The 27,881-nt window shown below is 43.8% G+C and overlaps 1 protein-coding gene across 2 annotated transcripts in view; it reads right to left on the bottom strand.

Annotated features, from left to right (window-relative positions):
- Dusp22 (dual specificity phosphatase 22) overlaps positions 1–27,463 on the bottom strand; it is a 53,651-nt gene extending 26,188 nt beyond the window's left edge. For both annotated transcript variants that reach the window (XM_027409303.2, XM_027409302.2), the window contains exons 1-3: positions 27,443–27,463; positions 23,878–23,911; positions 19,465–19,547 (exon numbers count right to left, since the gene is read on the bottom strand). In XM_027409303.2, the coding sequence (XP_027265104.1) occupies positions 19,465–19,547; positions 23,878–23,911; positions 27,443–27,463 (138 nt within the window). The remainder of the gene's footprint in view (positions 1–19,464; positions 19,548–23,877; positions 23,912–27,442) is intronic.
- Positions 27,464–27,881: the final 418 nt, after the last annotated feature.

Below are 27,881 nucleotides of genomic sequence, written 5' to 3'. Positions count from 1 at the left end.
GTGCTCCAAACTGAGGCATCCTTCAGTGTACCTTCATGAAGAGTAGAGTAGTGCCATCCAAGTATATAACAAAGTGATTGTGAATAAAAGTGCTGCTTAGAAACCAACCGATAGGAGAGCATCACTAAGGAAAACATCATTTCTCTAAGAGATACATTATATAATACATATATAATCTGGCCATATTTGCCTTAAAAATACTCAGTAGCATCTCTGAATCTGAAAAGTAAAGAAAATCCAACTTCAAGTCCTGTAGTGTGTCCATAGCCCCATCCTATCACAATCTGCTCTGTCCACCCCCAGCTTGGCCTGCTCAGGGCCAGTGGATTGCCTGAGTCCCTGTTCTCCCCTGAACTCTGTGGTTTACAGTCTCTGTGATTCCTTCTCTGTAGACTCCTCCCAATGGCCTTTGCTCAGCAGAACTTCAACATAGTGCAGCACCTCTTTGCAAGCTTCTCTCACCAAGTCTGCTAACAAAGACTCTAGCTCTGTGTTCTGAGCGTCTCCGAGACCCCAGAATCAGACCTTAGCCCAGCATGTCAGGCTTGGGTTGCTTTATTCCAAACTCTTACAGTGGTCATTTTCTCAGTCTCTCAGCTCTTGCTCCTTGAAAGTCAGTAGCAAAAGCCTTTAAGTGAAGTAAAGGATGCATCTTCAGAATGTTAACCCTGTGCACCCTAAAGGCACAGTCCCTAAGCTGACTATGAAGCTTGGAGTTGGCTCTAGAATCAATGGTTCCATGCAGCCACACTAGCGCCTTCATCTTAGAAGGCCTGAACCTCAACTTTCACTGGTGATATTAATAATGGTCTCAGTAGGACATATGATGAAAATGCTCATTAAGAACAAAAAGTTTAGGCTGGGGCTGGATACCACATGGTCACTTATTCTCTACATTTTAATGGGCTGTGTGGTTCTCTGTAATGGTTGCCATTTGTTGAGATGGCTGCTAGAGAAGATCTAAACAAGTATGACACCAACAGTCATGATAACATGGAAGAGGGAAATCCCATGAAGCATCAATTCTAGACAAAGAATTACAGGCAAACAAGGAATGCTGAGAGCAGGAGAAATACGTTTCTCCAGGGAAGATCCCTCAAATTGGTTATCCAATACTGAGGTGTCAGCTCTGAAATCGTGTGTGTGTGTGTGTGTGTGTGTGTGTGTGTGTGTGTGTGTGTGTGTGTGTGTGTGTAATATTATACAGACTAAACAGGTTGCACTTAGAAATTAAGGAAGATGAATACACACACATATATTCATAATATATGTATGTATGTATATGTAAAAAAACAACTAAAAAAATAGAAGCCACGAATTTTAAAAAGAGAATTATAGAACAAGGATTGGAGGGAGAAAATGATGTAATTATATTTTAATTTAAAAAAGAATGGAAAATTGCAACAAGTATAAGTTAAGTATAAGGCAAAGCCATTCACACATTCAGAAGCCATTAACCTGGGCTAACAAAGCTCAAGTTTCATGCCATCTGGCCTCTGGAATCATGCTATGACCACTGTAACAGAGACTCCTCCTAGGCACTGACAGTAAAGGCAAGGAGGGCAAACTGAGGCCTGTGTTTGCCTAGCATAGTCAAACATGTTCCTTATATACAATCTACGGTTCCATGTCCACAGCCCAGTGGAGAAGCTTTAAGAGAACCTTCAAATCCCAAACTCTTACTCTCCCAGCCTTGACAGACAAAAGTGTGCTGAGCCCTGGTCTTGGCAGACCATTTTCATACACTCATTCTGATGACATGAAGTCATTTTCCTGGCTCATTTCTTTTCCAATTCTTCCATACTGCTGTTTTAGAACTGCACCCTTCTTAAACAATAGCTGCACTCCGTCCTCTTCCTTGCTCTGCTATTGAATGGGGGGTTATAAAATGAGGAAATGAGATAAAAATGTGTAAGACCCCAAGTACAATACCAGTACACAGTAGGTGCTCAAGAAATGGCTGAGACCAGGTGTGCGATTAGAGGCTCTCACTTGATGGTAGTCCTACCTATCTGCTCAGCTATCAGCAAACAGTGTCACACAGACTAGGAAGTGAACCAGCAGCTGTGTCCCCAAGAGAGTTATCTGCCTAGCCAGCCTCAACTCTCTCAATGGGACATGGCTGACCCTTAAGACCATGTGTTCCACAGGGCACAGAGTGGAACATTATCAGTGCCTCTTCTCAGATGCCACAGCCAATGGGTTCTTCCAGTGCCTGGTCTGTGAAGGATGCACAGTCAACAAAGGTCTGGCTTACTGAGGTGTCACTACCTCTGCTTTCAGGCATGGATATGTAAAGTGCTGTCAAAACCCTTTTTAAACAGCATCCATGACACACTAGTCTGGCCCTCTGTTCCTTCTCTGGGTCGCACTTTGGACATGTTTCAGCAGGAGGTAAACATTTGACTCAAAACTGGGTGTTACTCTTAAGGGCTAACCAATTCCTTGAAGGTAAGGTTCAGGCTCCCAAAAGTAAAGGTCAAATTTAGCAAGTATTTGAATCACATGAGCAGGGCAAGGAGCTTTCAAGGTAGAAAGGATTCCAGATTGGGGCAGTTCGAGAGAAGTCACGTAGGGATGGCACTCTGTCATTTCTCCTCCACACAAGGAGCATCATGCTTCTGCACTGTGGGAAATACAAATGCTGCCATGGTTGTCATGGTACTGCCTGAGGTTTACAGGTCCAGCTGGCTTAGCGTGGGCACTAGTGTCCTAGGGCCTCCCTTTGATGGGGCAGGGCTTTACCACACCTCTCCCCCTTTCACTGTGAGCAATTTGATGGGCTATTTTTATTTCGCCAGCTGTATGCTCTAGCATTGGACACAGATGGAAGCCCTGGGCCACCTTGGTCAGAGTTCATATTGGGGAAGCCCCAGGACAGAGAGCATGGTAGTCACAGAGGAGGCAGAGAGACACCAGGGACTCAGAATGAGCAGTTAGAGACACTGGTTTGTGCAGAGGCTAGAAGAGCAATTTTCACCAGAAGAGGCAGGGAATCTCAGTTTAATGGATCAACAAGACAAAGAGAGATGTTCAGGAAAGTTAAATATGCTGGGTTAGCCATGAGACATTTTTCTTGAGGGTAGAATTCACACCACAATGCAGTTGAAGTTCACCATCCTTAGTAAGTAACTGCCTCTCCCTGGGACCACAGAACTGGCTCCTTGGAAATGAACTCTGATTTAGGGAAATTAGATTGTATTTGCCACATGATGCTAGCAACGAAAGAGTGGGAGTCTCAATGTCTGGGCTTGGTTCTGTTCATCCAAGCTACCTCACCCAAGAATGACTAAGAGACAAGGAAGACAATTGGTTCTCACCTATGCCCTCCTCATTCTGGCACCAGTCCTGGTTCTTGTCAAAGGAACCAAGGGTGCTGTGGTTCATCTCAGTTTAACTGCAAGGAAGTCTGGGGAAAGAAAAAGAAGTTCCAAGCCAGACATGGTGGTACAGGTCTGTAACCCCAGCTACTTGCAAGGCTGAGGCAGGATCACCAGTTCAAGGCCTGACTGGGCTAGAATGAATTCAAGGGTAGCCTGGGCTACTTAATGAGTCCCTGCCTGAAAAGGGATTGGAGATGTAATTTAGTGGGGTAGTACTTGTCTAGTTTGCAGAAGTCCTGTGTTAAATCCTTAGTAAGACAAAAGAAAAAATGGAAGGAAGGGAGAGAAGGAAGAAGAGAAATACAAAAAAGAGAGATGTTATTGGGAGAGCTGACAGACAACACTCCAGAAAAGGAGCCTGCATGGAACTGACCCAGGCCCTCTGCATGTGTGTGACAGCTGTGTAGCTTGGTCTGTTTGTAAGGCTCCTAGCAGTGAGATCAGGAACTGTCTCTGGCACTTAACTGGCTTTTGGGAACCTGTTCCCCTGCTCGATTACCTTGCCCAGCCTTTACACAGAAGGAGGAGCTCAGGTCTATTCTTACCTTGATGTACCATGCCATGGTCAAGCCCATGGGAGGCCTGCCTCTTTCTGAATGGAGATGGAGGAGTAGTAGGTGGATGGGGAGGGGGGGAGATGGGAGTCAGGGGAAGGAACAGAAGGAGAGGAGTGAGGAGGAATTGTGGTTAGTATGTAAAATAAAGGGGAAAAAGTTTAAAAAAAAAAAAAAGAAGAGCGGTTTTAGGATCCTGGGAGCACTGGGAGCCCAGCACCGTGAACAATCTACAGTTTGGCTTTCTGTAACTTGGACCCTGCATTGTTTTATTCCCATTGAAGTGGTCAAGAGGTGACCAACAGTTTAGCTGGTCTGTGATCAAGGCTGGAAGTATCTGCTATGGTTGTGGTAACATCTGAAAGGAGACAAGCAATGGCCCAATGTACATTCAGAGGTAGATGCTACCCTCCTCAACACACAAGCCCCCAGAACATCCCTGGGAGTTGGGCTCCAGGGAGAAGAGCACATTTCAAAAGCACTCTGGACACAGCTTGCTTGTCTGGCCTGCACTGAGGAACCAGCTAGGCACTGTTGCTTCACACTCAGAATTTTTAGTAGATTGCATCACTTCCCTTGCAGGTGTGGGCAGACACTGATCCACCTGTTTCATGACCTAGCAATGAAATACTAAGAGAACCTGAAAACAGCAGATTTGCTTAAACTAATTTTAAGTAAACCTGGATCCATTTAAACAATCATCTTTCCTATGGTGAAGAACAATAATGTTGTTCATAGTAAACTTAAGCCCTGATTTAGCTCTTTACCACTGAATAGTTTCCACTTGCCATTTAAACTTCTGACTGTAGACTCTGAAGTCTCCTCCTAAAGAGCCTGCAACACATGAAGCCCCTTGGAATAGACACTGGCCTGCTGATCCCAGTGCTCAGGGTGCCCAGCCACACACTGTGCTGTGCCACAGACACACTTTCCCTCTGTAGATGCTAACTGGTTACTTCCATCAAACTGAGCCAGTTTTCCCCTTTAAACACCTTAATAGACATCACATGCCCATTAAATCCTGTCCCAATTCTTTATATGTAATATAACTCCTCTTTTGGTTGCCTGTAACAGCCACATCGATAAGGGTCTACAAAGGAACTAGAGACTCTTAGCCTGAGGTTAAACAACAACAACAACAACAACAACAACAACAACAACAACAACAACAACAAAACCCAAAATATAAACCCTACATCTGGTCCAGGGTCAAAGTACCCTGTGGTGCATCTGCAAAGAACCCAAAGACTGTAACCAGAAGAATGGAGGTAAACTAGAATGTACAAGAGATAAACAGGAATGACACAGAGTTACCTCACAGTGTCAATCTGGTGACTGATGACATCCTCTGCTATGCTTCAAATACCATAATATAACAAACATGATTTCAGAACCAATGAAGAGGCTACATATTTTACAGAGAAGATGCTCAAATATTTGTGCCCACCCTACACTCTCTCTGGAGCAATGGATGGACCTGCATTTCTAACAAACTTTGGAATATAGCAGGAGCATGTCACCAACAGCTCTGGGGTGTGCATATCCATCAATGGCCCAAGTGTCTGCCCCATGAAGCTATTATGTAAGCTACCCAGACACCTCCCTTGCCCCACCCCATAACCAAACACTACTTGAGAAATAGCTTTCTAGTTTTTGAAGTTGCTCATGAGGCAGCTATAGGTTAATGGTTGTTACAACTTTCTGATGGAATATTTCTTCTGCTCTTTATGTAACTGACCTCTTTGATTTTATACATATCATGTGTCTGTCTAATGAGACTACTATTAGTCCCTCCTTCTCTTAGATCATTTTGCTTCAAAATCTTTCCCTATTCTTTCATTTCAACATTGCTGTATCATTTTGTGGGGGAGTCCCAAATCCAATCTCATCTGTGATTTCTAGAAAACAAATATGACTCCCTAGTATTCCAGGTCGAACCCTTATTTCTAGCTAGGAATAAGGGAAGAGCTTCCAAGGGTCTCCGGGACATGTATTTCCTTCCTCCCATTCTATTTCTACATTGATATGACTGGAAAAGCAGTCTGCCCAAGTCACTTGACTTGGTGTACAAATCTTGGGCAAGTCTTTAATTCCCACACAACTCTTAAACCTGATGAACAGATGATTGTCTCTGAGGTTGCTTTTCCAGCCTCACCACCCTTAAAATCTGCTCTGCTGAGTCTTTCATGCAAGCCAGGACACACCCTGCCTCTGCATGCCCATGTCACTACATGTACTGTTCTTTACTATGAGTCACACCCAAACTCAACCATCCTTACCATCACCACCTAGTAAACGGATAATCCTTTAGGACCACACAAAATTGTCACCCTTTGGTTGTTACAATCTTCTCAACTGCCATATCCTCCTAGGTGTCTTGAGGCCTCTTATATCTGATAGATACTTGCAACTCTGCATCACTGTTATAACGATAATGAAGATAATCTGTAGTCCATACGGCCAAGATATTTTTATTCAGATAAACACCAGCCAAACACAAGCAAGAGCAGGCGAGGAGCAGCAAGGCCAGAGTAAAGAGGCCCCCATGTGCTTGCGGCTGCTTAAAAAACTCAAAGTGTTTCCTCTAAAATCAGGAACAAGACAAGGCTGTCCACTCTCTCCATATCTCTTCAATATTGTACTTGAAGTTCTAGCTAGAGCAATAAGACAAGAAAAGGGGATCAAAGGGATACAAACTGGAAAGGAAGAAGTCAGACTTTCACTATTTGCAGATGATATGATAGTCTACATTAGTGAGCCAAAAAACTCCGTCAGGGCACTCCTACAGCTGATAAACACCTTCAGCAAGGCAGCAGGATACAAAATTAACTCAAAAATATCAGTAGCCCTACTATATATAAATGATAAATCCAATGAGAAAGAAATCAGGGAAACATCACCCTTCACAATATCCACAAGCAACATAAAATATCTTGGGGTAACACTAACCAAAAAAGTGAAAGACCTGTACAGTAAGAACTTTGAGACTTTAAAGAAAGAAATTAAAGAAGATACTAGAGAATCTAAAGATCTCCCATGCTCTTGGATAGTTAGAATCAACATAGTAAAAAATGTCAATCTTGCCAAAAGTAATCTACAGATTCAACACAATCCCCATCAAAATCCCAACACAGTTCTTCACAGACATTGAAAGAACAATACTCAACTTTATACGGAAAAATAAAAACCCAGGATCGCCAAAACAACTCTGTACAATAAAGGATCTTCTAGAGGCTTCACCATTCCTGACTTCAAGCTTTATAGAGCCATAGTTCTGAAAACAGCTTGGTATTGGCACAAAAATAGACAGATAGACCAATGGAATTGAATTGAAAACCCTGATATTAACCCACACACCTCCGAACACCTTATTTTTGACAAAGATGCTAAATCTATACAATGGGGAAAAAGACAGCATCTTCAACAAATGGTGCTGGCAGAACTGGATTTAGACATGCATAAGATTGCAGTAGCTCCATATCTGTCACCATGCACAAAACATAAGTGCAAATGGATCAAAGATCTCAACATAAATCCAGTCACAATGAATCTTCTAGATGAGAAAGTGGGAGATACCCTTGAACAAATTGGCACAGGAGACCACTTCCTGAACATTACGCCAGTAGCACAGACACTGAGGTCTGCAATTAATAAATTGGACCTCCTGAAACAGAGAAGATTCTGCAAGGCAAAGTACACAGTCAGTAAGACAAAACGACCACCCACAGAATGGGAAAAGATCTTCATTGACCCCACATCTAACAGAGGGCTGATTTCCAAAATACACAAGGATCTCAAGAAGCTAGCCACCAAAATACCAAACAATGAAATTAAAAAGTGTGGTGCAGAACTAAATAGACAATTCTCAACAGAGGAATATGAAATGGCTGAAAGACACTTAAGAAAGTGCTCAAAATCCTTGGCCATCAGAGAAATGCAACTCAAAACAACTCTGACATACTACCTCACACCTGTCAGAACGGCAAAAATCAAAAATACCAATGACAATCTATGCTGGAGAGGATGTGGAGAAAAAGGAACACTCCTCCATTGCTGGTGGGAGTGCGAACTTTTAAGACCACTCTGGAAATCAATATGGCGGTTGCTCAGAAAAATGGGAATCAGTCTACATCAAGATCCAGAAATTCCTCTCTTGGGTATATACTCAAATAATGCACGTTCATACAACAAGGACATATGTTCAATCATGTTCATAGCAGCATTGTTTGTAATAGCCAGAACCTGGAAGCAACCTAGATGCCCCTCAACTGAAGAATGGATAGAGAAAATGTGGTACATTTATACAATGGAGTACTACTCAGCAGAAAAAAGCAATGGAATCTTGAAATTCGCAGGCAAATGGATGGAACTAGAAGAAACCATCCTGAGTGAGGTAACCCAGTCACAAAAAGACAAACATGGTATGTACTCACTCATATATGAATTTTAGAGATAGAGCAAAGGATTACCAGCCTATAATCCTCTTCACCAAAGAAACCAGGAAACATGAAGGACTCTAAGGGATAAATGCATGGACCCCAGGAATGGGAAGAGGCAGGAACTCCTGAGCTAATTGGGAGCATGAGGGTAGGAGAGAGGGAGCTGCCAGAATGAGAGCAGGAGAAGAGGAGTGGAGGAGAGGAAATGGAGGAGAAGAAATATTGATTTGGGGGAAGAATAGAGGAGAGAGAGCAGGATGAGAGATACCATATTAGAGGGAGCCATTATAGGTCCGAGGAGAGATCTGGCACTAGGGAGATTTCCAGAGACCTACAAGGATGACAGGAACTGACCATCCAGGCAATGGAGGAGAGGATAACCTAAATGCCCTTCCCCTAAAATGAGATTGATGACTACTTTTTATGCCATCCTAGAGCCCTCATCCAGTGGCTGATGGAAGCAGAGACAGAGATTCACAGATATACTCTGAACTGAACTCTGGAAATTAGTTGAAGAGAGGAAGGAATGAAGATTGAAGGGGTCGGTAACAGGTTGTAAAAACCCACAGAAACAGCTGGCCTGAAAAGGGGGAGCACATGGACCACAAATGCTGTCTAGGAGGACAGTATAGGACTGATCCAGACCCCTGAACATGGATGTCAATGAGGAGGCCTCTGCACTCCAGGGGGCCCCTGGTAGTGGATTAGTATTTTTCCCTGGTTTAAGAAGGGACTTTGAGAGCCCATCCCACGTGAAGGGATGCACTCTTGCCCTGTACACATGGGGAAGGGCCCAGGCTCAGCCCAGGATGATGTGATGGACTTTGCGGAGCCCTGGTTGAGGGCCCTACCCTGCCTGGAGAGTGGAGGGTGGATGGGGTGGGGAGTAGGTCAGGGGTGGGGGAGGAGGGATGGGGGTGAGGGGAGGGAGAGGGAGAAGGGATTGACATGTGAAACAAGCTTGTTCCTAATTTAAACTAATAAAAAATGAAAAAAATAAGCATAATCTTTGGGAAAAAAAAAAGAACCTATCCTGAGTCATCCTGACCTCACCTTGACCACGCCCTGACAGGGGTGGTCAGGCACACCTGTAGCCAGCCCTTAGGAGGCATGGTTATGGTGTCTCCCTACACACTGTGAAGATTTATGTGCTTGTATCAATGTGGGACCTCTTCTTATTTCTCTTTGTATCTGCACTCCCTATACAAGGTAGGTTAGTGAGGAGAAGTACTACAGAAGTCTGAAGAAGAGGGACAAGATGCTTGCAGAAAGTCTTGCTACACTGCCAGGAGGCAGACATGGAGCTCCTTCATTCTGGAGGTTCAAAAAACACCATTTCCCCCAGCTCCCAAGAATCAGTCTGGTATTAGGGGTCTCCAGCCTTTCTTCTGTTCCATGCAGTTTTATCATACTAATGCTCCAGTTGCAAATAAACTGCTAGCAGATCAGCAGGCAAATAGGAGTCAATCTCTTCTGTACTTGGCTGCCCCCACACAAGAAGCTCAGACAGCTGGGTTCAAGAAAGAGCGATTACTAGACAGTTTTCGATCCTTACAGTAATTATTTCTATTTGAGTCATATCTATTTAAGTCTGGGGTTGACTTCAAACAAATTTGCTTTAACACACAAAAGGTACTGCAATCTCTGAGCAGAATAGGTACCACTGATTTTTAGATGACATCTCGAAATTCTCCTAGAGAAGTGAGAACCCGCTAAGTTTGCTAGAAACAACCATCAACCAGAAATTAATCCCAGGATGAACAGTGGCTTGTTTCTAAAGGTACTGGGCTTCACTATCAGTTGGGTAGTTTGGTTCTTGTGCAATGCTAATAAGAAACAAAATCACCCAGATTGGTGGAGATGGTAGCCATCTAAGCAGGAACCCTGGCCCAGTGCTTTACGCTGTAGCACTAGGTCAATCTGTGAGTCCTGAAAGAAAGGCATAAATGCAACCTTATGTGCAGTCAATCCAGTAGAAACACACTGTTTTGATATTCAGAATAAAGCCTCCATCATAACAAACATGTCCTGGGCTACCTTGGAAGATTAAGACAACTTGAAGTGGATGATGTACTTTCTTTGTATCTGCTGACCACAGACCACAAATGATGTTTAGTGCCACATATCACACATGAGTCCATGGCACACAGTGATAATACAGAATCTTTTCAAGTTAAGCCTGAATATGCACATGCAATCTACCTGTTGTCATCACAGGCACTAACCTTTCCTTCCCATCACAGGTCACCTAAGACCACCTGCATATCAGATATTTACATTATGATTCATAACAGTAGCAAAACTACAGGTATGAAGTAGCAATGAAATAATTTTATGGGTGGGGTCACCACAACATGAGGAACTGTATTAAAGGGTCACAGCATTAGGAGGGTTGAGAATCATTGCTCTTACTGGAACAAGTAAATGAAGGAGTAAGAGAACATAAAGAAAACAATATCTTATTCTTGGGAGTCTGGTATGATCCTTTCAGACCCTTATCTGTGTACTTACAACTATATATATAATAGAAACATAATGCTGATTTTGAATTTTACACAAATGAGATCATATTGTAGATATTTGCTACTATTTGTTTCTGTTTCTTTCCGAGCTCTCTCATACAAATACACAGGCATCCCTTCTTTTGCATATGCATATGCATGGGCTGAGACTGGCCCCACTGCTACGCCATTACTAACACAGTGTCCCGAACTTCAGTGCACCCAAACATCTCTACACCTCTGTGTGTTTAAAATGAATGCTTTGGGGAGTCTATTCTTGTGTCAGGAGAAATGTGACTTACAGTTTCCACAGCTTGGGCTAAGCCTGAATGCCCACACACACTCTGCCTGTTAGATCTCTGTGTCCTAAGGAGAGGGGTGCAGTGGGCACCAGACAAGAGAGGCAGAGGAGAAGGTAACGCCTGAGTGTACACTTGGGTAGCTACCTCTTCTTTTCCAGAACATGAATTTCTGCCCTAAATGTAACCTCAATTTCTATGACTTTATTGTGGGCTCCAAGAAGTCTGTGACCTTCTCTTTCACCCTCATGTGACCACCTTGGACATGGCAAAGCTTCTGTGAACTGACTGTTACGAAGATGCATGGTCTTTTTTTATAGGCTCATTCTTCCACTGCCAACCAAAGGCAGCTGAAGGGTATTTAGAGGTCAATGAGAAAGTCACTGAACCTTCTGAGGGGATTGTAGGTGAGTGATTCTACAATGCAGGCTCCAGCAGCACGACAAAAGTAGGTACCATGTACATCATGACTTTCTGGCAAGTAAAGAACTGTGACAGCAGCCCATGTGAGGGAGACTGTAACACACTAACAAGAGCCTCTGGGCACGAGGAAGTCATTGGTGACACAGGTCTGCTTTACTACACCAGTGAGCCACATGTGACCAAAGACATGGTTTCTCACTTTGGGATGGGGCTTAAAATGTACCCAGTTCTTTGGCAAGCATCTGCATCCCTGTGTTCCAGACTAAGCTGCACACCATTGGAACCAAAGAAAGCTTCTACAAAGGCAGCCGCCTACCCACCAATTCAAAACTGTTGCATGGGCCATAAAGACTTTGAACATCAAACAAATCTTGTCGTGGATAGACAAATTTCATGTCCCAGCCAAGAACACACAGGATAGACACTACAGAAATGGAAAGAATCCTAAGATAGGGATTTTGAGGGAAAGAAGAACAGATGAAGACAGACAAGCACCCCCTTTCTCTTGCACAGGAAATGAACAGACAGCAGTGATTACTGAAGAAAAGAGGCTGGACTGTACCAGTATTCACCACATGCATGCATTACCATTCTGAACCACACTGGGAAGAAGAGGGGCAACAGAAGCATTTTTCCTTAAACTTTAGACACCAGTTAACACTGGTTCTGGCTTGTTTCATATTTCCGAAGCCAAGAGAACTTCTTAAGAGAAATTCAGAGGGACATAGGGCTGGAGGACCAAGGCAGGAGTCCTTCTATCAGCCATGGAGTCTAGTCCCATGGTCAAAGCACAGGACTGTCCATGTAATGCAGCACTTCATCCTAGTCAGTGTGCCCTCATAAAGAGGTATGCCAATGCAAACAGCCGTGGAGACAGATAGGTAACAGCGTATGTCAGAATAAACAGAAGCAGCCAAGTAAAGCAAAACCACAGAAGTAGATGCTGAGCAAAGATAGCTCAAAAGTATCTTTAGTGTTAAGGAAAATAAAAACAGAATCACTAAGAATAAACCCAGGTAGGCATGATGGCACATGCCTGTAATTCCTGCACTTAAGAGACTGAGGCAGAATAGGGAATTTAAGCCAGCCTAGATTCATAGTGAGAATCTACCATACAATGAATGAATGAATGAATGAATGCACAAATGCCTACCTATGAAAACATGATGGTTATTATTTAACTCATATATATTAAAAGGGTTCAAAATACAAATTCAAGCTTAAAACCAAAAAGCATTCAAACCAAACTTCAGCTCATTCAATCTACCTGCTAAACATATAACTCCAGCTCATTCAATCTACCTGCTAAACATATAACTAACACACATGTATGTAAATTTTGTTTATTGAGTTTATCAATGCAAAATTAAAATCTTTGATGTGAAGATGCTGTGTGAGGGAATAAGAGCACTTTTAAAGCATTTCTATTAATAGCTAAAAGTAGTTGTTTCCTGCAGGTGCTCTGTCAAATACATAGAACGAAAAATGAAACAAACTCTGAAATTTTTACATCAGAAAGACAGGGTTCTGTTTCTTTTCTCAGGGGAAGGGAGAAACCTTTCATTGCTCAATATTACTTCCTCAGCACCTACAAACAATATCAAGTTTCTGACTGGAAAACCATTAACATTTTTCACCTCTCCTCAATGCTGAAGCAATCTTTAAGTTCTTAAGACACTAAGCTCATGCTAGTCTCTCAAATAAGGAAGCATTTCTTTTGTGTGCTTGTTTGCATGTATTCATGCATGTGCTGGTGCACATGTCTGAGCCTGGAAGTGGAGTTAATATGACAACCTCAGGTCTTGTTCCACCAGGTGATATCCACCATTTTTTGAGACAAGATCTCTCTTCAGCCTGGAGTTTGCCAACAAAGTTTGGCTACCTGGCCAGTGTGCTTCAGGGATCAGGCTGCCTCCTCAGTGCTGGGATTACACATAGCTACCACCATGCCTAGTTTTAACATCAGTTGGGGGGGGGATAAAACTCAAGTCCTTTTGCAAGCATTTTATTGACTGCAAGCATTTACTATCCCTGCAACCCAATAAGGAAACACTTAATAAACACAAACAATTCCCAGACACAGCCCAAGCAGATGAAGAATTTTCATACCCTAAATACTGTAACTACGGATCTAGAGGGGTTTTATTTGAAATTAATCTATGTGTTGATGGTTTCTGCCTATAAATGCATTAGTCAGCCTGCTTGCTAGGCTCAGAGGTCTTGGAGGATCTAAAAGATGACAATGAAGTGTCTGGGTCACACAGAGGGGCTTACATTCTGGTTCCCTCTACCAGTTTCCTTCTGGCTATAATACCATAAACAGATTATATGAATTCCTAGTTATTACTTAAGGCCATTCAAATGCATACTCAGTACAACAACTCCATATCTGCAATGGGTCTTCAGTTCTACTGTTCCTATTTGATTTGTCACCTACCTCAAACCACAGTTCTCTTTCACTAGGCTGTAATGACTGTGAGTACTTATAAAATATGCAGAATATAATCTTGTCTATGCATTAAAGTTCCTGCCAAAGCAGATAGGTGTGGAGGGGAACACACTTTCAGTATCTTCAGTGCCTGTCTCTGGCCTGGCACATAGTAGATGCTCAAGGAGCAAATATGCCATTGACTTCATGCTTCCATGGGGAAGAGCTGTCTTGGAAAGGAGTAAGACTTTGTTCAAAAAATAAAATAAAAGAGAAATTTTGCTAAATAAAAAGAGAAAAGAATACAAGAGGGTAGTGAATATTATCAAAGTATATTTCAATCAGGTATGGAAATACCACAATGAAATCCATTAGTTTGTATAATTAATACATGCTTAAAAATGAAAACTGTGCTGGCACTGGGAAACAGGCACATTTGCACACTGATAGTGAGAGCTCAATAAGTACACCCTTCCCTAATGTGGAAACAACTTCCCTAATGTAGAAACACTGCCATTAGAAGCATCAGCCCTGGCAACAAAGGACTGAGGCAGGGAGCATGCTGGGAAAAAAATCTCTGGCCTAGGACAGAAGAATTAGCTTCTCATCAAACTGCCTAAACTAGGAGAGAACAACTACAGGAACCCAATCTGCTGGGATTTGTCAGACAAAAGGTAGTAGCTGGGTTGGGGGTGTGGCTTCTTGTTACAGCACCTGCCTAGCAAGAATTTTCCACCAGTACATACACACATATGGTGGTGGTGAGAGGCAGAGGAACAGAAAAGGGATTATAGCTCTTTAGAATCTCAGAGGGAGTTGGGGTTACCTTAGTGAGTAAGGAACCTAAGTTTGTGTGCCGCTTTATGTTTATATGTGAAATGTGTGTCCATATTTGTGCATGTATGTGTGTGCAAGTAGAGCCCAGAGATCAATGTGAGATGTCTTAATAAATCTACACCTTATTTTTTGAGACAGGGTTTCCAGTGAACCTGGAGCTCATGGGTTCAGCTACACTGGCTAGTAACAAGCCCCAGGTATTCTCCTGTCTCTATCTTCCCAGTGCATGCACTTGTGGACCTGGTATTTTTAGGTGGATACTGGGAGATCCAAATTCATGCCTTCATGCTTACAAAGCAAGCACGCTGCTGACCAAGCCATCTCCTCAGACCCTTTTATGATGTTTTTGAGGATCTTCATTCTGCTCTGAGCCTGACCCAGTTCCTGAATGATTTTAGGGTTACCTCTTCAGAGACGATGGCTTTGGGGATGGGATTAAAGTAGCAATGAAGACCTACTAAGAGAAAATTTTTGGTAAAGAGAACAGAGTCTCTGGCCTGGATGAGACCTAATAGTCCAGTTGGTCCTGGCCAATTCCCTGGCTAAAGGACCACTCCTAGGAAGCCAGGCTCACCTTAGAAACAGGCAGAAGAATCAGTCCTCTAATGAGGTACCTTTCCTTCCCACAATTTCTGTCCATATCACAGTGCAGCTCTGTGCATTGTCTTGAGTAACTCAGGAAGGTGAATTCCTCCTTGTCTTCTTTCTGTGTGTTCAAAGCTGCTTTCCCTGACACTGGCCTCCCATACTCCTTCTCCAAAGCTGGGATGCTTGTGTTAGACTTCCATTCCAGCATGACGGTGTGGCTTTTTTTCCTTCTCTCTTCCATTCTTCTCCCCCAGGCATTTCCTTAGATTTGTAGCTTGCCCATACTGGGATTCTTCTTGAGTTCAATAAGCAAGCAAGCAAAGCGCCTTCATTCTGGAAGATCTATCTATTCAGAAACTCTTGTGAGGAGCATAACTGGAGTTCCAGGCTTCTCTTCCTGGACTATTTTATTCCATGCACCAAAGGCTACACAAACCTTGTCTTATCAGAAATCCATGCTTCCACTTGACCAAAGACAGTGGCTCAGCAGCTTTGGTTGCCTGAGATCAGAGGCTTCCCGTCTTTCCCTCCAGGCACTCTGGTAGGAGTGTTAGACACTTCAAGTGTTATTCCGGGAACTTTCTCCCAAATTATCCAAATAACGGTGAGTTATGTGTAGTTAAGCTAAAGTATAACAAAGCATGAGCTCCTAGTTTGGTTGCAAAATAAAATCTGCAATGCATAATGACTAAACAGGTTTCATCTGACCTGTGGTAGATGCAGTTTAGGATACTGTGCTGGTCAGAAATTGTGACAGAAAACAGACTGCTATATTCACAGAGGATATATATCCAATAGGTACTAGAACTACAGAGCCTTCCCTTCTACAGATAGCAGAATCTCACAGCCATACAAGTACAGTGACGTGGGGAGGTGCAATCTGTACAAAGGCAGCCTGAGCTCACAGGGTCTAGGTACTGTCTCTCTGGCCTTAGAGTGGCAGATGCTTGAGCACTCTTTGGTCACTCTGATAATATAGCTACACAATACTGGTGGCAGTCATGTGTCACACCAACATGCGCACACACAGGATCCTTGCTCAGAGAGAATGAAAATACGTGTCTACCTGGCAACTCTCAACCTGACCTGGATTTCCACAGGAGTCTATGGTATACTAAATTTCCAAACTGTTTCCCCAAAGCATCACACTCCATACCCACAGCAGTTCATCCTCAGAGAATTCTCAGATGCCCTCATCAATTCAACAATGGGACCACATGCTCTCACTTGGCCTCTCTTGCAATCAAAGCTGATCTAAGACTCTAAAGGCCTCTAAGACAGTAACTTCAATGCTTTAAAACTCTTGAGGTACCCACAAAGTACTTACACTATAGAACCCCATGTACGGCTCCCTGGCAGCCATGCCTCTGGAAGTCCTGGATGTTATGTGACTAAAATCTCTTGATTTGGGGAAGAGACCACCTCCTGAATTCTTGTCTGCTCCAGAGAAAGGCTGCCTAGAGTAATCTAGGGGCATTTCATAGACATGCCTGGTTTTGAAGTTCTCAGAAAATGAGGAGTCTCAGCTCTTTCTTCTCTCACCCCTTCCTCTACCCTCAGGTAGGGTTCCCCACTATGTAGGGGATCTACTCAGCCTGCTTATGTAACCCAGTCCACGATCCCACACCTTACCTTCATTCCTGCCCCATTTCCCCTTCAAGGATCAGGGCCAGCAGAACACAGAGCTGTGGAAGGCCACACACCAATAACTTCCAGTCTCCTCTCCAGATTGGTTAGGCCATGGTTTCTGGAGCTGAATTTGTAATTTCAGAGACAAGATGGCCAAACAAAGTCCCGAAACCTCTAGAATCCCAGTAACTTAGTTACTGTGTACACACACCACACCACATACGCAGCTGCAGAGGCTACTGACCAGCTTTATAGGAACATAGCAAGGGATCACCCATGACATAAAAAATGAATACAATAATATGGGCAATGTTAAACTATGTTATGCTATAAAAGTATAGTATAACCTTGAGTGAACATGAAATCCCACAGGAGCACTTTTATCAAACTGAGGTAATAACAGTATCCAATGGCTATGACACAATATTCTGAGGATTCTGAATGCACAGGCTAGTAAACTGTGGGTATCGGATGATGATGCTCTGGGAAAAATAAAAACTAACAAAGGAGCACAATGAATTCCCTCTCCCTTCATTTCCCTCTTCTCTTTGTAAAGGAAAAATGTGTTCCTATAGACAAAAGACACAGAATACAAGGGACATGTAGTGTGTTAAGAATGGAGGCCCACAGTCTGCCCAGAACTCTGACTTTTCATGCCTTCTCTATACCTGGGTTACAATTCCATCTGTTTTACTTTCTAGTCCAGCCTGAGTTTGTGTGTGTAGAGGGGGTGGATTTTGACAGAAAGAAAGACTGGAGTGGCCTCACTTCTAACACTTCAATACCTTGTATATAGACACAAGTTAAAAGATTAAGAGCAGTGTTCACATGACAACATGTTCCATTTAAATGAGTAGACAATAGCACAGCAGACCTGGCGGGTGAGGGTGGGAAGGACGGCTATGCAATTTATTAAAATAAAGGAAACCTCAAGCTTCATCTTGTGATTTAAGAGGAAGTCAGCCATGACCACTTTGTAGTTTAGCTTGTCTATATTTTAAACACAAACTACCATTAACAGATTAAAAAATGGAATAACTATTTTCAGAGTAACTGACGGACTTGGGAAATAAAAAAGTATTCTGTCATTCTCATTGAAGCTAAGGCAGCACCCCAGCAAACACCCCTGGAAACAGCAGAAGGAAGTGTGAGCTTCTGACTGGGAAGATGGAGTGGGAGGGGTCTGGGCAGCAGTGATCAGCTGCTGAAGTCAGCTTCTCAGCCTCCATTCTCATCTACCTACTTTAGATTGGTTTGGACTGGCTACACCCTGGAAGCTCCAAAGGCTAGGAAAATAAATACATAAATACTACCTATTCTTGCATGATATGACTGTCAATGAAAACATCTTGAACCAGGATTCTTTCTTTCAGAACAAGCACCCCTCCCCTCCCAACACCCCACCCTAAAGTAGAAAAAACGTGTATCACAACCACACCGGCATTGTTTTCTACAAAGAGGTTAAATCTGGGCTATGTCACAGCAGAAACAGAAATAGATTTTGTCCTGAGCAACAGCTCAAACGGCCCATCAGGGTAAAATTGAAGATGTTTTTGGAATTAGTGTGCAAACAGACACACCCTGTTTACCCCTAAAACTAAAAACAACAGCTCCCTACCGACAGTGTCCATTCAGACCAGGCCTGGGAAAATCATAGGGGTTATTTGCCTTCCTTTCCCCTTTACTCCTTAACACAAATGGTATTAGAACTTCTGTGGAAAACATCAGGAAATGAGCAACTTGAATTATTAGCATCCTACTAAGACAGATATAATTTTGAAGGCAGCAATCAGTCTTACTTATTTAGCTGTTTTCCTGTAGCTCAAGGGATGGAACCTAGATCTTCATGTGTGCTGGCTACACTACCATTAAGACACCCTCAGCCTGAACTTTATTTTATTTTTGACACAGGGCCTCACTCTATAGCCTAAGCCAGGCTGGAATTCACTGTGTAGCCCAGGTTGACCTTGAACTCAAAGTCATCTTGTTTCCTGAGTGCTAGGAGTAGAGGTATGACCCATCATAAATTATGTTTTAAATATCCTTCATATTCAAAGGGAAATGGAATATCAGTTTAGTTTCTGATGGTTAGAAAAAAGCCAAGCAAGCAATGCAGCAGGAGTATATAATAAGGACACCTTCTCTGTCAGAACACTGGATGTCCTCAAGTAGGCACAGGAGTAAATCTGATTTGAGTACAAAAGTAATCCAGCCAGTGAACACAGGAACATATTGGTGTCAGAATATGGCTGCTTTCAATAATGTCATGTACACTTCTACAGAGTATAAACAAACATGGACACACACACACAGAGGACAAACATACACACACACACACACACACACACACACACACACACACACACACACGAACCCCTCTTACCTCCATCATGGGCCTGGCACTGTCATGCACAGAAAGGATGTGAGTCACTTTGTTCCTGCTCAATTGTTCTGCATCTCTTGCATCTGCCATCAAAGATAAGACATGGGCATTTTAATAGTCTTTGTGAGCTTATTACTCTTAAAAGTCTAGGCAGAAAACATCACATGACTTGCAGGTTTTTTCTTGATACTTCATAACTAACCATATTCAGAACACTCTAGATTGGTGGATTTAGGACTACTACTTTTATGTATTTTGCCTTAATTTATTTCTGACTGATGCAACTTTTGAGCTCAAGTCCAGTACTCAGATTAAAAAGCTTTGTAATCGGGAGGCTGCTGAAAGATGGGAATGGAAAATGTTACAGTACAGTACAATAGTATGTTTTTACATGAGACACATAAAATAAGCATGTTTAGAATAAAACAGTTACCTCTTAATTATTACTTACGTTGAAAGTAAAACCCAAGGACCCACTTGCTGCAGGAGACAGAGGAGCATAATGGACAGTTCTTACCCTGACAGCAGTAAAGCGTGAGATAGGACTAAGGTTTACAATATCTATATCCACAGCACAGCAAAAACAAACAAACAAACAAAAATCCAGATAGTTTTCCAGAAATTCCATACAGAAGTACCAACTGGTTATTAAGTCATCTTCATAAGGAAGCACTTTCTTGTGCTTCCAGCTGTAGGAGGAAGACTAATTTGGGGATACTCTGAGTTCAGAAATCTTGGCTAATCTACAAAACAGTCCAGCAAGAATGAAGAAGGCCCGCTCATCTGAGTCCTTAGCCTTGGCCAAGCTCTTCAAAGGGATACAAGAGAAAAGAAACCAAAATGCAAGTATTCCATGGTGATGTTCCTCAAGAATAGCTGGTGACATGGGAAAATAAATACCCAGGGCCTGTTGGGCAAGGAGGAAACGGAGGCACCAAATTTAAGTACACTCAGTTTGCACAAACATGTACAGCCAGAAATGCATCTCGTGGGGCAAACAGTAAACATACTTATCAAGATGTGGGATAATGAGAGATTGTCTTGTCTCTTCAGTGGGTGTGTGTGTGCATCTAAGGGTTTATTGTGAACAACCTCTTTAGGCGGCACATCAAACAGTCTAGTTCTGGGTTCCAGTCTAGTTCCAGGTCTACTGTCAAACTAGGTCATTTACATTATCAACAAGCCCTGGGATAGAACAAACACTAAGAAACAATCTTCTAAATATTTTGCAATGTCAGGAAAAAGGTCTTTAAATGTAATATTAAAATGTTTGTTTTTAATTTGAAGATTCTCCTCATTGATTCAACCACCCTGAGATTAAATTCCAGTGTACAAAGCAGCTTTCTGCTTTACCAGTGACCTCAACCACAGCCCAGCACCACCATCATCCATCAGGGGAACATAGCTTTGAATCACACCGCCCTATAGAATGTACTGTAGAAGCCTTCCAAAGGCTCACATGGGGCTTGATCCTCAGCTTAGTGCTACTGGAAGGTGGTAGGTCCTTCAAGGTGTGATTTTTAAGTCCAGTGGGCCATGGCCTTGAAGAAGGTAAGAGGATACTAGTCTCCCCCACTGTCTTTTTTACTTCCCTGCTGCCATGAGGTGAAAAGAACCTTTCCTCCCCCCCGACACCACCCCCACCCCCATTACCAACATGATATACGAACACAGTTCCAAAAAGCAATAGATCAACTGTCTATGGGCTGAAACCTGCTCAGCATAAAGCAAAGCAAACCTTTCCTCTTTTTGAGTTGATTACTCCAGGATCAAAAAGATGACCAACACAAACAGGAGGAAGACTGTTTAGGCAAAGGGTTGGCTAAATTGCCCAGAGGATAAAGGCACTTGCTTTGAAGGCCTAGCAGTCTGAGTTTAATACCTGCAGCCTGTGTAAAGAGAAGAAAGAACCGAACCTCAAAGTTGACCTTTGATCCCCACACTGTGGCATGAATGTACACACACAAACAGCATGTGTGCACACGCGCACTCGCGCACGCGTGCATACACCCCCCACACACACCTTAATAAGTAATGTTTTTTAAAAAAAGGAACAGTTCAGGAACCCACAGCCACCCACACATTCACATCAAGGTATGGGCTCCCACTTTCCTCTTGTATATGCAGCTTAGACATGCTGATAAGGCTGTAGCCTCTGGGGCCCACAGACCTAGGAGGGAAAGCCTGATGGAGCAGGTTCATGACACTGATGTTTCTCAGGTCTCCTCTGGAGTCCAAGTCCACCAGGATTTAAATTTCAAGAAAAACTTCCTGGCAGGTATCATTTGCAAACAATAGAAGGCTTCATTCTGACACCTGATGTATGTATACACAGTATTTTAATCATGTTCGGCCCACTCCCGCCCTGTCCTGTGCTTCATCTCCTGCCTCTATACTAAGCCCCCTCCACTTTCATCTCCTTTCCGTATGAAGGGATCGCTTGTCTTTCTGAGTCTGGCTATGTCACTAAATATGAGGATCTTCCACTTTGACAAGATTTAAATTTTAGCAGCTATTGTTTGACTTTATACAAGTTGCCTCTCTGTAGTCATGAGAAATGTATCCCCAAGTTCAATTAAAATTGGATCAAAGATGTTTGAAAACCTGCATTTGGACTGAAAATACACAGCCATTTGTCCTTGTCATTGCTCCCTAAACAATACAGTACAACTCTCATACAATGTCCATTTTGTGTTAGGTAACCATCTAAATAGATGGTTTACATAAAGAGGAGACAATGGAGGTTCTTTTTTTAACTATTTTTTTTTTAAGAAAAAGATTTAATTGCAGTGATCTAACAGCTGTAAAGCTAAAAGGCAGAGACTCCAGCCATGGTAGGACTATGGACCCAGACATGTTCCACAGCAGCAGTCTGGGTCTGTCACCATGGTCACAGTTGCCAGCAAAAGCCACCCAGATTGGCATGGCCCCAGCAACAATGTGGCCCCTGAATTCCAACACAGCCCCAGGTCTCGGCCCAGACCTTTAGAATCAGCATGTAATATTAAAATGTTTGTTTTTAATTCGATGATTCTCCTCACTGATTCAACGACCCGAGCTCAAATTCCAGTGTACAAAGCAGCTTTCTGTTTGATGGCAACAGGAGCCATAGACATCAACATAGACCCTGGCTGCTGTAAGACCAGGAACACAGACATGGCCCTTGGCAGCAGCCCCCCAGTATGGATATCACCATGGCCCTGGGTGGCAAGCAAACCTCCCCCACCATCTTCATTTCTTCCTTTCTGCCTTTTTCCAAGGCACATGAACCATTCTGCTTCTCTTTCTCTCCCATGTCTCTACCACATATTTGCTTGTCATAGCCCCACTTGCCAGGTACCACAAGGCACCAGGCCATGGATGTCTTCTCACCAGCCAGGGCCTTGAGGACCCTGGTTGGCCCGTGGCTGGCTAGTCCCCATCTCAACAACTGGTGTTCTATGAGGGTGCTGTATCACTTTAAATAAAGGACTTGATTTGGGTTTAGTTTGCTGTGAGAGGTCCTGAAGCCAGCCCCTAGCAGATACTGAGGGACAATATACTTAATGGACTATTTAAGACTGTTATTTAGCTTTATTGCACTGTAAGACACAACAGTGTCTCAGCCTTTTGGCTATGGTCACACAAAAGTATGACTCACACCATAAGACTCACCCTTTCAAGAGGACACATTCACGTCAGTGGTTTTTAGTCCATTGAGAGTTGTGCAACTATGACCACAATTAACTTAAAACTTTTCATTACCCACAAAATACATTTTGCAGCAGCTTGCCATTTTAAACTGTGCTTTGGTGATAAAACTGTAAATGTGTGAATAAAGACTACACATGACCCAATGGGCTGCTGGGTCCCTGAAGACAGGCAAGCAAGGATGCCGCACCTGCCTTCTCTCTGCAGCCTCAGAGTATGTCTGCATGGCTGAACTACTCTGGGATCACTGTCTCTCATGAAGCTCATCATGGACTCCAGCATGCACAAAATCCTCCATCCGTCTGGTTGGAGGATGACAGTGGACTTTTGGTACTTACTGACTTCACATCACTGGGCATTCTAAATGGAAACGCACAGCCACTGCGGCAGTGAGCTGTGCATGTGTGCACAGTAGCTCACTAGCCATAAAAGCCTGTAAGCTTGAAATCAGATCTTCCTGGGCTCCTTCAAAAAAGAGTAGTGTCAGACATGCCTCGAACCAGAGTCACATATGCCCAACTCACTGAGCTCTGGAGGGCCAGGGGCTCAGATTTTCAACCTGGGAAGAGGAGAAAGTTCTGGAAAATGGATGGTGTTAGTTACACAACCACGGGGTGGGGGGGGGAACCAAAAAACTTAGAGCTTTGACCTATCCATGGAGATGACCATAATGTGATATATATGTATTTACAACCTTAAAAAAAAAAAAGAACTATCACTTACCTTTGAAGTTGCCAATGTACAGGCCAGGCAGGATCTGGAAGAGAGACACAGGCATGACTGTCACAGTATGCCAAGTGGACAATGTTACTGCCTAAAGAGATGAGGCTCTCACAAGGTTTCCCAGCTAAGCCCAGGGCCCCACACCCACCATATCCAATTCCCAGGACCTCCCTAGGCACAACTACTAAGGAAATTTGCTCAAAGGGTGAGACTGTAACCTCAGCTCCCTGCGTTTGGGCCAGGATAGCATGTGCTCTGGGCATTCAGATAGAACACCACCCTCCTCCCCACTGTGCCTCCCTCACTTCCTTGGCAAATATGCCCTCAATGCTCAAGATCTTTGTACACAATGTCCACTGCCAAGTGCTACTAACAGCACCACAGTGTTCTGTGACCCCATTCAATGATGCTATGGCAGGCCTGCTTCTCTGCAGGACTAGAAAATTCCTTATGTCCCCACAGAAGAATTCAAAGGTGTAAGATGCTAAGATGCTATATAGAGCAGGTGTTTCAAAGTACCAAGCAAATTCCTGTCTATCTCTTGCAAAGACAGTAAAATTCAATTACAAAAATGTTCTGGAAACTAAAAGCAAATCCTTCTTGCCACAATTTCCAGGCTCTACATATTCCCAGATGCTGTAGCCACACAGTCGTCCTGTCCTCTGCCTCCTCAGTGCCAGTCTCCCAAGGTCCCCATTTTTATGAAGCAGAGTAGAACAGGTACCATAGCATTCCTGTTGTAAAACAAAACAGTATCTTGGAGATGGACCAAGCTGAAATTCCTTGACAGCTTTTGGCTGTACATCACTATGGTCCCAGCTACCTGGGAGGCTAGGACAGGAGGATCACAAGTTCAAGGCCAGCTTGGGTCATAACAGCAAGGTCCTGAATCAAAATAAATCAAAAAGGGTTGGAGACGCAGCTCAGTGGAAGAGCACTTGCCTAGTTTATGTGAGAACCTAAGTTCAATCCCCAGTATAAGATTTCAAAAAATGAGTAAAGACAAGATTCAGTGAATATAGGAAAGACATTATTGTTATATACCCATCCACCAGCCCAAGCATGTTTACTTTATAAACTGATATCCTTCATGACTAGAACCAGTGCCTAGGGGAGAGTTTTCCTGTTTCAGTATTTTTTACCCCACTACAGGAATCAGCACTGATGCTTGGTAGCAGCAGGCATAGAGTGGTACAACTTAAATGGTGATTGGATGGATGCATGAATAACTAACCCAGCCAGGGTGCCTGCTGACAATGACAACACAGTTCTTCCCATAGGGTTAAATCCACTTATGGTGATATCTTGCTTGTACAAATAAAGCCTGTCTGGGATCAGAGAATGGAGCTTACCACTAGCTAACCACCGAGGTCTGGAGGTCTGTACCAGACAGGAAGTGATGTAGTGGGGCAGAAACAGGATATAAGCAGGGAGAAACAGGAAATCTCTCTCTTGTCTGTTGAGGCTAAGGCGATAAGGTGTACTGTGGTTTGCTCCTTCTCTCTGATCTCTCAGCATTTCCCTCTATATCTGACTCTGGCTTTTTGTTATCTAGACCAATTAAGAACTCCAGCTAGCTCAGTCGGCAGAGCATGAGATTCTTAATCTCAGGGTCATGGGTTAGAGCCCCATGATGGGCACCAGCATTTAAAATGTAGCAAGTACCTAATGAGAATCTAAGACTCTGCACAAAATAAGTATTGCATGAATAATTTTACTTACTGGTTACTGCTAAAATGCTTTAATATACTCAGCTTCATAATATTCATAAGATGATCATCATCTGTTCCAAATTTCAAAGAAATTCTACTAGAAAATTTTAAATGGTATATCTGGTTCACGATATATTTCTACTGGATAAGCCGTGGCCTACACTGAGAAGGCCTGTGAAGGACTTCTGTCCTTTGCACTGGTTTCCTCACCAAAGCACTACACCTGCCTCATGTTCCGAAGTCAGAATGTGCTGAACCATCCAAGGATCTAAATCTCTCTGTACATATAGCTTTCCATTTCTACACTGGAAATTGTTTCTGCCCAAGGTAGTTAAGATAATAAAATAGTCAAGAAATCTATTACTTTTAAATAGTACAACATAAATATGAATACTACAACTTTTGCTAAGTGTGAAGTTAATATTCCACAGGCAATCATTTATATACCTAAATCTATTCTTTCAATTATAATATAAAATACAAGAAACCAAATGCAAAAAGGGGCAGTGGACGGTAGAGCAAACTAGACTACCAAAGGAAAGCTGAGGCACAACCCCCAGTCAGTGGGAAAGCAAATGGAGCCTCCAACCAAAGATGGATGTCTCCACTGATCTAATTTTAAAAGCAGAAGGCTCATGGTGCTGACAGATCCTTACACTAATGAGAACATAATGCAAGCATATATCCAAGAGAGGGAGTTTGTTTCAAACTTGATCACTGGCAAAGGGTTTTTTTTTTTTTTTTTTTTTTTTTTTTTTCCGAGACAGGGTTTCTCTCTGTAGCTTTGGAGCCTATCCTGGAGACCAGGCTGGCCTCGAACTCACAGAGATCCACCTGCCTCTGCCTCCTGAGTGCTGGGATTAAAGGCATACACCACCAAGGCCTGGCGCAAAAGAGATCTTAAATGAATTAAATCTTAGTCACCAAAATACCCCAGTGAGATCCTGGTTCACAACATGCAAAATCGTGGACCCTGTGGAAAGTGAAGGAGCATGCAAGATTCCACCAAGGGCAGGTTCCTTTTCCTATTGTCATGCATCTTGGACCTCTGCCTCAACCTTCATTCTCATGGTAATAACTAAACCACTGCAGTGCATCTCACTCCAAAGCAGAGACAAATGTGAATGGGTGAAGTGGAGGAAAGAGAAGGGAGAAAGCAAGCCACACCATTAGTGTCCACAAACATGACAGGGAATGTATGTGGAAATAAGATGCAGATTGGGGGTGGGACTCAAGACCAGCAGCTCATCAAACCCAAGAATATTTAAAATATTTGTACAGGAGAACTTGTCTTAGTCACGGGCACCTAAAACCATACTAAGGTTTTTCTTTAAACCAGCAAGTTTCTTAATTTTGAGGCTGACACAAATAGACCTCCCCCCCCCCCCAGGGCTGTCACCACCAGACCATCCTCAACCTAGAGGGTAGGGGTGAAGAAACTGACCCAGCGGGTTTGGGCCACAACAGAGTCAAGGAAAGATTTTTCTAAAAGGCCTAGTGAACACAACAGCCAGCCAACAGGTTGCCCTACGGAAGCCCCACAACCCAGGGTCAACCAGCTCCAGACACCGAAAGCCAGGTCAGTTCTAGGGTTTTCATCAACTTCCCCACCAGAGCGGCTTATCTGTGCACGCGCACACAAGTCTGGGGAAGAGGAGAGGAAATTACAGAAGCCGCCACCCATCTGGCCCAGTTCACCAATGCTGTGGGTGGCAGGCGTCAAGGGGCCCGGTCTCAAGGGAGGGGGACAGACCACATCCAGCACGGGCCCTGGCTCTCAAAGGGCAGACTGTGCGGGCCGGGCCTGATGGCGGAAGCCGCAAAGGGAAGGGGCGGCCGGGCCGGGACGTTACCTGGCTCATCCCACTCCCCATGGCCGTGCCGCGCTCGCCGCTCCGCGCTCGCGGGAGGAGACGGCGCGCGGACGGGCGGACGGGCGGGGCGGCGGGAGGCGGCGCCAGGGCGGCGCTCGCAGCGCGCTCCGCCGGAGACCCGGCATGGCGGCCCGGCTCTGCGCACGTCGGGGAGAGCGGCCCTGGGCCCCGCGGCCGGACGCCCAGCGCGCACGCGCATCCGAGCTTGCAGTTGGCGCAAGCGCGCCTGGGGTGGAGGCGGTGGCTGCGGTAGGGGGTCCCCATGTCCCCAAAGGCCTTTTCCCCTGGGGCTCCCTGATGCCAGTTACCGGCAGTGTCGAGCCTTGACTGCCTGTGTGAATCAGGTGCTGAGCACAGCCTGGGCTCGGGGCTCCCCTGTCTGGGTTTTCTGAGCCAACGTTTTAGGCGGGGGGATTCC

This window comes from Cricetulus griseus, chromosome 3 (assembly GCF_003668045.3).
Source record: "Cricetulus griseus strain 17A/GY chromosome 3, alternate assembly CriGri-PICRH-1.0, whole genome shotgun sequence".
NCBI lineage: Eukaryota > Metazoa > Chordata > Mammalia > Rodentia > Cricetidae > Cricetulus > Cricetulus griseus.
The sequence above is the reverse complement of the archived record's forward strand: the minus strand, read 5'-3'. Positions and strand labels throughout refer to the sequence as shown.